This window comes from Mobula birostris, chromosome 7 (assembly GCF_030028105.1).
Source record: "Mobula birostris isolate sMobBir1 chromosome 7, sMobBir1.hap1, whole genome shotgun sequence".
NCBI classification, from domain to species: domain Eukaryota; kingdom Metazoa; phylum Chordata; class Chondrichthyes; order Myliobatiformes; family Myliobatidae; genus Mobula; species Mobula birostris.
Window position 1 is genome coordinate 10,791,258 of NC_092376.1, and position 13,380 is coordinate 10,804,637.

Below are 13,380 nucleotides of genomic sequence, written 5' to 3' on the forward strand. Positions count from 1 at the left end.
TTGTGACCTCATTATTATCAAAACGGGGTCTAATACAGACGGGGAGCAAGGTAATGTTGCAGCTCTATAAAACCCTGTTAGACACATTGGCCAGAGGTAGTTTTTTTTACACACAGAGTGGTGGGTGTGTGGAATGCCCTGCCCAGGGTTATTGGTAAATGCAGATACATTGGAGACATTTAAGAGACCGTTAGATAGACACATAGGTGATGGGCAGATAGGCTTGCAAAGGCGGCTTTTGGCCCATTGGCCTTCATAAGTCAAAGTATTCAGTATAGCAATTGGGATGTTGTATTGAACTTGTATAAGACATTGGTGAGGCCAAATGTGGAGTATTGTGTGCCATTCTGGTCACCTGCCTACAGGAAAGTTCAAAGTACATTTATTAGCAAAGTACATATCTGTCACCAAATGCAGCCCTGAGATTCATTTTCTTGCGGGCATACTCAATAAATGCATAATCGAATAGCAACCATGACAGAACCAATGAAAGACCGCCCCGACTTGGGCGCTCAACCAGTGTGGAAAAGGCAATGAACTGCGCAAATACAAAAAGTAAGAAATAATGATAATAAATAAATAAGCTATGAATATCAAGGACTTGAGGTGAAGAGTCCTTGAAAGTGAGTCCTCAGGTTGTGTGTAAGTTAGCAATAAGATTGAAAGACTGCAGAGAAAGTTTACGAAGATGTTGCCGGGACTTGAGTACCTGAGTTACAGGGAAAGGTTGAGTAGGTTAGGACGTTATTCCCTGAAATGTAGGAGATAGACGGAATGGAAATTGAAGAGAACAAAAGTGAAATTTTCTGGTTTGGAAATAATAAAGGTGAAAGCACATTATCTAAAATTTGAGAGAGATTGCAGAGTTCAGACATTCTGAGGGTACTCTCATGGGTGATTTTATTCTTTATTTTAGAGATATGTCACAGTAACAGGCTTGTCTGGTTCAGTGAGCCCAGCTCTACCCACGTGACCAATCACTCTAAGAACCCACACCTCTTCGGAAAGCGAGAGGAAACAGGAGCACCCGGAAGGAACCTGTGTGGTCACAGGGAGACCATGCAAACTCCTTACAGACAGTGGTGGAATTTAACCTGAGTCGCTCATGCATTTTGCTAACTGCTATGCCACCTATCCATGTTGCAGATGCAGTTTAATGTGGATAAATGTGAGGTTATCCACTTTGGTGGTAAGAACAGGAAGGCAGATTATTATCTAAATGGAGTCAAGTTAGGAAAAGGGGAAGTACAACGAGATCCAGGTGTTCTTGTTCATCAGTCACTGAAAGCAAGCATGCAAGTACAGCAGATTGTGAAGAAAGCTAATGGCATGCTGGCCTTCATAACAAGGGGAATTGAGTATAAGAGCAAAGAGGTCCTTCTGCAGCTGTACAGGGCCCTGGTGAGACCACACCTGGAGTACTGGGTGCAGTTTTGGTCTCCAAATTTGAGGAAGGACATGCTTGCTATTGAGGGAGTGCAGCGTAGGTTCACAAGGTTAATTCCCGGGATGGTGGGACTGTCATATGTCGAAAGATTGGAGCGACTGGGCTTGTATACTCTGGAATTTAGAAGGCTGAGAGGGGATCTTATTGAAACATATAAGATTATTAAGGGATTGGACACGCTGGAGGCAGGAAGCACGTTCCCGCTGATGGGTGAGTCCAGAACCAGAGGCCACAGTTTAAGAATAAGGGGTAGGCTATTTAGAACGGAGTTGAGAAAAAACTTTTTCACCCAGAGAGTGGTGGATATATGGAATGCTCTGCCCCAGAAGGCTGTGGAGGCCGAGTTTCTGGATACTTTCAAGAAAGAGATGGATAGAGCTCTTAAAGATAGCGGAATCAAAGGTTATGGGGATAAGGCAGGAACTGGATATTGATTGTGGATGATCAGCCATGATCACAGTGAATGGCGGTGCTGGCTCGATGGGCTGAATGGCCTACTCCTGCACCTATTGTCTATTGTTTTCAAAAAGGCTAGTGTACATTTAGAGCAAGTAATGAGGAACACAAACAGCTCACAGGTGAATTGAACACAAAGGCAGTGAGATTATTTATGTTATTTTAGTTAGAGAGACAGCACGGAGCAGGCTCTTCTGGTCCTTCGAACCTCACCACCCAGCAATCCCTGACAATCCCGATTTAACCTAATCATTGGGCATTTTATAATGACCAATGAAACTATCCAGTACGAGGAAACTGGAGCACCTGGGGAAATCTCACACATTCCACGGAGAGGACTTACGGAGGATGCTGGAATTGAACTCTGAACTCCCACATCCCGAGCTCTAACAGCGTCGTGCTATCCGCTAGGCTACCATAGCATCCATAGTTCAGTTATATAGGAGACACCACACCAGGTGTGTAGAATACAACATTGGTATCTTCATTTAAAGAGAAAAGATGAGTGTTACTTGTCACATGTACACTGAAACATACAGTGAAATGCGTCATTCTGTGTCGAATCAAATCAGCGACAGCCTGTAAGTGTTGCCATGCTTCCAGCACCAAATTAGCAATCGTCGGCTTGTTGATTATTGATGAGCACTGGAGTGGGGAGTTACAGTGGGTGGAAGTGACCCAAGACATTGACTGCCCATCCCTCTCTATAGATGCTGCTTGATCACCTGAGTTTCTCCAGTGTTTTGTGTGTTGCTGGTATAAATGAGTATCTAATAGTTAGCACAGAACCAGGGAAATGAAGACCAGTGATCTGCTGTACCTTTCTATCCCTCTAAACCATAGTCCTGTTTCTGTGGATTCCACTTAGAATTGGATTCTCAGGCTTGTTGGACTGTGGGCACATGGGCACATCACCACCTGCAGTTTCCCCTGCCTGCCACACACTATCATAGAACATAGGACATATATGGCTTTCAGATGGAATGGCCTCCACAGAGCCCTGATCTCGACAGCATCGAGGCTGTCTGGGCATTATCAAGGATGCATCTCACCTGAACCATGGACTTTTTACTCTTCTCCCATCCGGTAGGCGCTACAGGAGCCCCTGCTCCCGCACCAGCAGTCACAGGAAGAGCTTCTTCCCTGAGACTGTGACCCTGCTGAACCTCACATCACAGCACTAAGCAGGATTGCACCCATATTGTACTGTCTCAGTATTTTTATATTTGTGTGCTATAGCACTTACTTTTTATTCACAGTTATTTTGTAAATAACACTATTCTTTGCATTTCTGGTTAGATGCTAACTGCATTTCATTGGCTTTGTATCTGTACTTGGCACAATGACAATAAAGTTGAATCTAATCGAATCTAATCTAATTAGTTGGAGAGACAGAAGCAAGCTACACAAGCAAAGTCTGCAGAAGAACCGTGGCAATTTCTCTGAGATGGTTGGAACAACCTACCGGCCGACTTTCTTATAAAACTGCACGACAGTGTACCTAAAAGAATTAGTGCAGCTTTAAAAGCAAAGGGTGGTCACACCAAATATTGACTAGATTTAGTTTTTTACTGTTTACTGCTCTTTATGGTATTTTTTGGATATTTAGAAACTTTTCATTTCATTATTTTTGAAAGCATCTTCACTTTACAGGATTTCTTTACATGTGCCTAAGACTTTTGCACGGTACCGTAGAACAGTACAGCACAGCATAGACTATTTGGCCCACCATGTTGTGTCGACATTTTAACCTACTCCAAGATCAATCTAATCCTTCCCTCCTACATAGCCCTCCATTTTTCTATCACCCACGTGCCAATCTATGAGTCCCTCACTGCCCCTGGTGTATCAATCTCCAACATTACCACTGGTTGCATGTTCCACATACTCACTACTCCCTGTGTAAAAAGAGTTACCTCTGATATCCCCCCTACCAAGGGTCTGATGAAGGGTCTCAGCCCAAAATGTCGATTGTTTATTCCTTTCCATAGATGCTGCTTGACCTGCTGAGTTCCTCCAGCATTTTGTGTGTGGTACTCTGGATCTCCAGCATCTGCAGAATCTTGTGTTTAGGATCCCCCCCCCCCCCAGTACTTTCCTCCAATCACCTCTAAATTATGCCGTCTCATATAGGCCATTTCCACCCTCTAGAAAAGGCACTGGCTGCCCACTCTGTCAATGCCCCTTATCATCTTGTACACCTCTCTCTCATCCTCCTTCGCTCCAAAAAGAAAAACCCTAGCTCACTCAACCTATCCTGATAAGACATGCTCTCTAGTTCCTAGGCATCTAGGTAAATCTCTAGACTCTCTCTAAAGCTTCCACATCCTACCTATAATGAGGTGACCAGAACTGTACGCAATATTCTAAGTGTGGTCTAACAATGGTTTTGTAGAGCTGCAATATTACTCTTGAACTCAGTAACACGACTAATGAAAGCCAATCTGCCACACACCTTCTTAAGCACCCTTAACAACTTATATGGCAACTTTGAGGGATCAATGGACATGGACCCCAAGATTCTTCTGTTCCTCCACACTGCTAAGAGTCCTGCTATTGACCCCGTACTCTGCCTTCAGGTTTGGCTTTACGAAGTGATTCACTTCACACTTTTCCAGATTGAACTCCGCCTGCCACTTCTCAGCTCAGCACTGCATCCTTTCAGCGTGACGAGAGGCCTAGGTGTCGACGCTAAAGACCCAAGTGCTGGAGTACCCGAGACTAGAATCGAGACACGATACCAGGCTAAAAAGGGAGCGGGGCTCTTGACTAGGTGTTTGGCTAGAATCCAAATGAGACAGAAATCCAAAATGCAACTGCAGACCGAACTGAAGTTGAGCTGATGACTGAGCACCAAACCTGAGTTCAAGTGCTCATTAAATATCAAAATCCTGGCGCCAAAACATGGCCATCGATTAGTAGAGTAGGCCTGAATCTTTAAAGGGACTGTGCCAGGTTACCACACTCTAGAAAATCGGAGTGTCTAAACCCCAGAAGCTGGCATGGTTGGGCGCGTATCATAACAATCCGTGTCCTGTTGCAACTTTCTACACTAACCACAACACCACCAGCCTTCATATCAGAATCAGAATCAGGTTTACTATCACTGATGTACTGTATGCCATGAAATTTATTGTCTTGTGAAGCAGTAAAGTGTAAAACGTATAAATTACAACACACTACAATAAATAGTGCAAAAGGCACTTTGTTCTGATGGCAGAGAGGAGAAAGCTGTTCCTAAAATGTTGAGTGTGGGTCTTTGGGCTCCTGTACCTCCTTTCTGATGGTATTAGGGAGGTAGTAATAAACAACATTCACAAAAAGTAAAAATTAAACCTACATTGTACAGAATTTTTACAAATAGGAACACTGAGAACGAAGACAGAATCCATTTTAGTACAAAGTGATCAGAGTGATCATGATGTTGCAAAACTGTAGTGATTAGAGTATTGCTACTTGGTTCAACAAATGAGTGGTTGAAGGGAAGTTGCTGTTCTTGAACTTGGCGGAGTGGGACTTCAGGCTTTGGTACCTCCTGCCTGATGGTAGCTGCGAGAAGGTGGCGTGGCCCAGGTGATGGGTATCCTGGATGATAAATGCTGCCTTCTTGAGGTAGCACTTGGTCTGGGTTCCACCAGTGGTGGAGAGGGTTGTGCCTGTGAGATGTTGGGCAGGGTCCACCATTCTCTACGGTTTCTTACGTTCGTGCACCTTCAAATTTCCACATCAGACCACAATGAAAGAGTCAGGATACTTCCAACAGTACACCCGTAGAGGTTGTTGGAGCATTCGGTGACATAACCTCCAGGATGTCCACGCACTGGCAGAAGATGGATTTACAAATGTGTCCTTTGATCCTTGAACCAAATGCTAATTGCAAAAGCTTCCTACTACCTACCTTCTCTACACCCTCTTCTCATTGCTGCCATTAAGGAGGAGATACAGGAGCCTGAAGACACACACTCAACATTTCAGAACAGTTTCTTCCCATCCGCTGTCAGATTTCTGAATGGACAATGAACTCATGTGCACTTATTTGCTCTCTTTTTGCACTACCTTTTTAATTTAATTTTTGTACAGTGTATATATTTATTACAGAAATTTATAGTTTTTTTATTACTATGTATGGCAATGTACTGCTGTCGCAAAACAACAAAGTTCACGACATATGCCAGTGATATTAAACCTGATTCTGAAGGTCTGAAGTTGACTTTGTTTCCTGGAGTGTCGGAGAATGAGGGGAGATTTGATAGAGGTATAAAAAATTAAGAGGGGTATAGATAGAATAAATATAAGCAGGCTTTTTCACTGAGGTTGGGTGAGACTACAACTAGAGGTCATAGATTAAGGGTGAAAGGTGAAATATTTACGGGGAACCTAAGGGGGAACTTCTTCATTCAGAGGTCAGTGCAAATTTGGAACAAGCTACCAGAAGAAGTGGAGGATGGAGATTTGATTGCAAAATTTAAGAGAAGTTTGGATAACTACATGGATGGGAGGAGTATGGAGAGTTGTTGACCAGCTGTGGGTCTATGGGACCAAGCAGGATAACACTGTGTGAACGGGTGAGTTATTTCCTGACGCAAGAAGAGCATAAGAACATATGAAGTAATTGGTAATTGGTTTATTATCGTCAGATGTACAGAAATACTTAGGAATTCTTTTGTGTTCACTCCATCCAGACAGATAATTCTATATGTAAGTACATCAAAGCAATATAAAGGGGGGAAAAAGAAACAAAATGCAGAATGTAGTGTTACAGTTACAGAGAGAATGCAGTGCAGGCAGACAAATAATGTACAGGGGCTGTGACGACGCAGACTGAGAGATTAAGAGCTCATCTGTAGTGTGTGAGGTGTCTGTTCAATAGTCTGGGTAGGAGCTGTCCATAAACCTGGCGGGATGTGATCTTGAGCTTTTGTACCTTCTGCCTGATTGGAGGAGGGAGTAGAAAGAACAAATGGGGTGAGATGGTCTTTGATAATTTTGGCTGCTTTCTTGAGGCAGTGGGAACAGGGGAAGCCATTTGGCCTCGTGTGGGATCCTTATCAGTCAGCAGGATCTTGGATGATCATCTGATGAAGTAGCTTAGTCCGAAACGTTGAATATTTGTGCCTCTCCATTGATGCTGCCTGACCTGCTGAGTTTCTCCAGCATTTTGTGTTCATGCCATCCAGACAGATCATCCCATACAGAAGGACATCCATGTACGAAAGGACAATAATACTAATGATGAACTCTTGATATCTCGGTCTACCTTGTCATGGATCTTGCACGATAAGAGCAATTGATGAAATTTACTTGGAACAAAGATCCCATAATGAATTTGAAGGATCAACAAATTCATCTCAATACTTCCATTTCCTCCCTTGCTGGTATACAACATAGAACACAGAACATTGAACATAGAGCATAGAACATTGAACATCGAGCAAGGAACTCGGAACATAGAACGGAGAACATAGGACACAGAAGACAGAACACAGAACAGTATAGGCCCTTTGGCCCATATTGTTGTGCCGATCTTTTAACCTACTCTAAGATCAATCTAACCCTTCTTCTCTACTTTTCTATCATCCACGTACCTATCTAAGAGTTTCTTAGATGCACCTAATGTATCTGCATCCACCCCTGGCAGGATGTTCTATGCATCAGCTACTCTCTGCATAAAGAACTTACCTCTGACACCCACCCCACTATACCAATCACCTTAAAATTATGTCTTTTTGCATTGGCCATTTCTGTCCTACCCACTGAATATATGCTTCTTATCATCTTGTACACCTCTGTAATGTCACCTGTCATCCTTCTTTGCTCCAAAGAGGAAAAAACTAACTCACTTAACCTATCTTCATCTGACATGCTCTCTAATCCCAGCAGCATCCTGGTAAGTCTTCTTTGCACCCTCGCAAAAGCTTCTAGACCTTTCCTATAACTTCCTATAATTTCTGAAATACCATGGGCTTTTACCTTGTTAAGCAGCCTCACATGTGGCACTCTGTCAAAGGCCTTCTGAAAATCCAGATACGCTACATCCACCAATTCTCCTTTGTCCATCCTGCTTGTTATTTCCTCAAAGAATTCCAACAGATTTGTCAGGCAAGACTTTCCCTGAAGGAAACTATGCTGACTTTGGGCTATTTTATCATGTGCCTCCCAGTACATTGAGACTTAATCTTTATCAATCAACTTCAACTATTGAGGTCAGGTCCTCTCTTCTACCTCCCTCCCTTCTTGAAATGTGGAGTGACATTTGCAATCTTCCAGTCCTCCAGAATCTAGTGATTCTTGAAAGACTGATAGTAATGCCTCCACAACTGCTTCAGCTGCTCCTTCAGAACTCGGGGCTGTAGTTATCTGGTCCAGGTGACTTATCTACCTTCATACTTTTCAGCTTCTAAATCATCTTCTACCCTGTGATACCCACCTCAGTGTCATTTTCAGAGGCTTGGACATGTACAGCCCCAAAAGAGGCCCTTCGGCCCACCTTGTTCATGCCAACCATTGTACTTCCCTGTGTTAGTCACATTCACCTGCATTTTGTCTGTAGCCTCCTGTGCCTTGGTGACTGAAAGTTTTCTGCCGATTCTCGAGTTGGGGAACTCGAAATAAAGGCGGCGCTAGGTAAGAGTGTAACATTGAAACTGCGACTGTTTGTCTCCCCTCCTGCTGTGGAAGGAGTGACCTCTCGCTCTCCCCTGTCAGTAATGGAGAGAGAGCCTGAAGGGTGTTGAACTGTTGGGACGAACAGTGGTTTTTATGAGGGGCATGCATGGTGGGTGGTGGGAATGCTGATGCTTTCTGCTGGGATAAGTGGGGGGAAGGGGAAGGGGAAGGGTTGACGCTGCTTTTGTGTGGGAGGGGAGAAGGGGGCTTTGGGGTTCTTATGTTTTTTCTGTCATTCATTCTTTGGGGATCTTCTTCTGTTTCGAGGATGCCTGCGGAGAGTGAGAATTTATCTGATATGTTCTGATACTAAGTGGAACACTATTGAACCCTGAACCATCAAACCATGGAAATACTTGTCTAAATATTTCTTTCTTTCTTTCTTTATTTAGAGATACAGCCCAACGAGCTGCACCACCCAGTACAGTAGCTTACCTATTCAACTCTTTGCCTAATCACAAAACAATTTACAACGACCAACAAACCCATCAACCAGTACATCTTTGGCCTGTGGGAGGAAACCAGAGCACCTGGAGGAAACCCACCCACACACACACGGGAATAACATACGAACTTTCTTACGGAGGATGCCAGAACTGAAGTCCGAAATCTGATGCCCCGAGCTGTAATAGCATCGTGATAACCATTTCTTAAAGTGTCGTACCTCCACCACTGCTTTGGACATCAGTTCCAGATTCCAACCGCTGTCCCTGTGATAAAAAAACTCCTCAGTTCCCCTCTAAGTGTGGGAGGGAAGAGCTAGATTGCTCCTGGAGTAGGTTAAATAATCGGCTGAACATCGTGGGCTGAGGGGTCTGTATTGCCCTGCAGTGGTCTATGTTCCATGTAAACCTGTACAATGAGTCAGTCTTTTGATTATTAATTTAGTTGGTTCAGCACAAAGGGCCTATCCCTGTGCTGTACCATTCTGCATTTTATGTTCTAATATAGGACCTTCAGCCCTCAGTATTGTGCTGGCCCTTTAAACTAATCCAAGATCAACCTAACCCTCCTACATAGCCCTCCATTTGTCTTTCATACCTGTGCCAATTTAAGAGTCTCTTAAATGTCCCTAATGTATCTGCAAATTTCATGACATGAAATGCATGCCCTCTGAATTATAGCTGCTAGCATGTCTCCTTCAGAATTGCGTCGTAATGTTGGGCTCAGGATAGGTGTTCAACGATATTGACACCCGGAAAGTTGAAGCTGCTCACCCTTTTTGATCTCCGATCCCTCAGTGAGGACTGATGTGTGTTCCCCTGACTTCCTCTTCCTGAAGACAACAGTCAATTTCTCGGTCTCACTGACGTTGAGTGCACGGTTGCTTCTGCAACACCACTCACCCAGCTCGTCCACCTCACCTCTGCACGCCTCCTTATCACCGCCTGAGATTCCGCTGACAAGTGTGAATGTACTCCCTTCCGCTACCTTCTGGTTCTGGTCCCTTTCTTTCCAGTCCCGATCAAGCATCACAGCCTGAAATATTGACTGTTTGTTCCACTGCATTGATGCTGCCTGACCTGCTCAATTCCTCTAGCATTTCGCGCAAGTTACTCAAGATTTCCATGGGAGTATATCAGCCACGATCGAATAGCAGAGCAGGCTCGATTCTACTCCTACGTCTTATGGTCTTAGTAGGGGCCCTAGAGAGTTCCGATGAGAAGAGGGATCTTGGAATGTGCACATGTAGTTAGCATGGTGAAAGGGATGCTTGCCTTCATCACCCTGTGTAATTTTGTTTTATTATATTTTATGTGCATGGTTAGGTCATTTCTGGGATCGCTGTGTTACCCCTCTATGACATTGCTCTGGAGAGGGGACTCACTACGCTGTTGCCTGAGTTGGAGGGTTTCAGTTATGGACCAGACATTGGACAGGCTGGAATATAGGCTTTCCCGCAACTGCGGAAGCTGAGTTATGGCTTGATGGAAGTACGTCCTCATTTTTCTGGAGCATCCTGTGCGGTTTCTGGCCACCTACCTACAGGAAAGGCATCAGTAAGTTTAAATTGTGCAGAGAAAGGTTACAAGGATGTTGCTGGGACTTGAGGACCTGAGTTATAGGGAAAGGTTAACTGAAACAACCACGCTTTACAACAGCAGTGTGCAGAAGAGCATCTCAGAATGCACAACGTGTCGAACCGTGAAGTGGATGCCTACAGCAGCAGAAGACCATGAACGTACACTCAAAGGCCAATTCATAGATACAGGAGGTACCTAACAGAGTGTCCACTGAATGTATTTCCCTCTGTACTGCACCAGAGTATCAGTTTGGCCGCTATGTTTCAGAGGTGTGAATCATGCCTAACACCTACATCACAGCTCAAAATTGAAAGTTCAGCTTATTATCAAAGTACAAATATTGTCGCCATGTACTACCCTGGGGTTCATTTTCTTGCAGACATTCAGAGTAGACACAAAGAAACACAATAGAATCGATGAAAAAATCCACATGACAAAGATGGACAAACAACCAGTGTGCAAGAGACCACAAATTGTGCAAATGTTTAAAAAAAAAGTAATAAATATCACGAGCATGAGTGGTAGGGTCCTTAAGAATGAGTCCATAGATTGTGGAATCAGTTCAATGTTGGGGTGAGTGAAGTTATCCCTTCTGGTTCAACAGCCTGATGGTTGAGGGGTAATAGTTGTTCCATGGTGTAAGGAGTTATCTGCAGCTGAATCAGTGGTGGAAAATATCAATGGATGTATTAGTTGGTTTACACAAATGGTTTGACTTCCAGGCAAAGAAGATCCAAAAGAGTAAATGCTGTCATAATTTCCATCTGACTTCTGAAGTCACTTTCTTGCTTCTCTGTAGGAAACCAGCACTAGGTTTGAGTCACAGCGTCACCGAGAGATTCAGCAGAGAAACAGACACCTCAGCCACTAACCGTCAACTCATACCTGACATTAATCCCGTTTTAAAAAAATTTCCCCTGCACACTCATCACCTCCCCTCTAGATTCTCCACACCAGGGACAACTTACACTGACCAGTTAACTGCCCAACCCTGATGGTCGCACCGTCGTAGGAAGGAAGTTGAGGCGTTGAAGCGGGGTGCAGGAGAGGTTTACCAGGATGCTGCCTGGTTTAGAGGGCTTGTGTTATAACGAGAGGTTTTGTTTTCTCGGGAGTGCTGGAGGCTGAGGGCAGATCTGATAGAAGTTTGTAGGATTACGAGAGGCATGGATAGGGTAGGCAGACGGTATATTTACCCCAGGGTTGCAATGTCTAATACCTGAGGGTACACTCTTAAGGTGAGAGGAGGCAATTTCAAAGGAGATGCGAGGGGCAAGTTTGTTTACGCAGAGATTGGTGGGTTCCTGGAATTTGCTGTCAGGGTGGTGGTAGAGACAGAAGCATTGGGGGTGTTTAAGAGATGCTTCAATGGGCACATGAATGTGAGGAAAATGGAAGGATGTGGACATGGTGTAGGCATGCACAATTAGTTTAGTTGGCCATTTAATTGCAAATTTAATTTTTTTTTCACAACATTGTGGGCTGAAGAGCTTGTTCCTGTGCTGTACTGTTCTATCTTCTATATATTTAGTACTGGAGATTTAAGGTGAGAGGGGTATATCTGGAGCAAGTGCTTTACACAGGGAGTGGTGGGTGACTGGCATGTGCTGTCAGGGTAGTGGTGGAAGCAGATGTAATAATGATGTTTGTGAAGCTTTTAGACAGACATGAATGGGCAGGAGATGGAAGAATGCTCCTCTCTCTCTCTCTCTCTCTCTATGGTGCTGAGGCTATGAAGACTGCCCCCACCCGGCTGGTGTGCTCTGTGCTCGCTAATATGGTGGACTAACACTGTGGCTTTGGGTTCAGAACGTTGTTGCTCGCTTCTGTTATTTGTCTGATTAGTGTGTTTCTTTTCCCTTTCTCTGAGTATCGGGTATCAGTCTTCATTTTTTAAGATTGGTTTCTTGCTTTGCAAGCAAACAAATCTCAGGGTAGTATAATTGATGCATTCTTTGAATTTGAATATGAATCACGCACAGGCAGAAGACCCATAGAGTCATAGAGATCCACAGCACGGAAACAGACCCTTTGGCCCATCTAGTCCAGGCTGAACTGTTAGTCTGCCTAGTCCTATCGAGCCACACCTGGACCATAGCTCTCCATACCCTTCCCATCCATGTATCTATCCAAACCTGTTACATGGTGCAATCAAACTCACACCTACCCCTTCTGCTGGTCCACACCCACACCACCCTCTGACTGAAGAACTTTCCCCTCAGGTTCCCTTTCAATATTTCAGCTTTCACCCTTAACCTATGACCTATAGTTCCAGCCCTTAGCAGTGGGGTTCCCAACCTTCTTTACGCCATGGACCAATACCATTAAGCAAGGGTCTGTGGAAACCCAGCTGGGGAACCTCTGCCTCAGTGGAATAAGCCTGATTGCATTTATCCTACCTCTATCCCTCATAATTTTGTATACCTCTATCAAATCTCCCATCATTCAAACTCCAGGGGGTAAAGTCCTAATCTAGTCAACCTTTCCCTCTAACTCAGGTCTTCAAGTGCTGGCAACGTCCTTGGTAAGTGTTCTCTCTACTCTGTAGTGGTAGAAGCAGATACGACAGTGGTGTTTAAGGGATAGACAGACTAATATGCATGGAATGGTGGGTAGGGGGGATATGGATCACATGCAAGTTTCACAAAAGTTAAACAATGTTTAATTCAACATTATGTTCAGCACAGGCCCTGAAGGGACTGTTCCTGTGTTGCACTGTTCTATGTTCTGCAGTGTTGCCATGACAATGTCCCAGAGATCTACAGCCTCCATTTTGGGTGAGAGGAG

General features: G+C 44.2%; 1 protein-coding gene across 1 annotated transcript in view; it reads right to left on the reverse strand.

The window, feature by feature from the left end:
* The window catches only part of LOC140200638 (uncharacterized), a 44,304-nt gene extending 34,262 nt beyond the window's left edge, over window positions 1-10,042 (reverse strand). Inside the window, exon 1 of the mRNA XM_072264209.1 lies at window positions 9,934-10,042. Within this exon, the coding sequence (XP_072120310.1) occupies window positions 9,934-10,042 (109 nt within the window). The remainder of the gene's footprint in view (window positions 1-9,933) is intronic.
* Window positions 10,043-13,380: the final 3,338 nt, after the last annotated feature.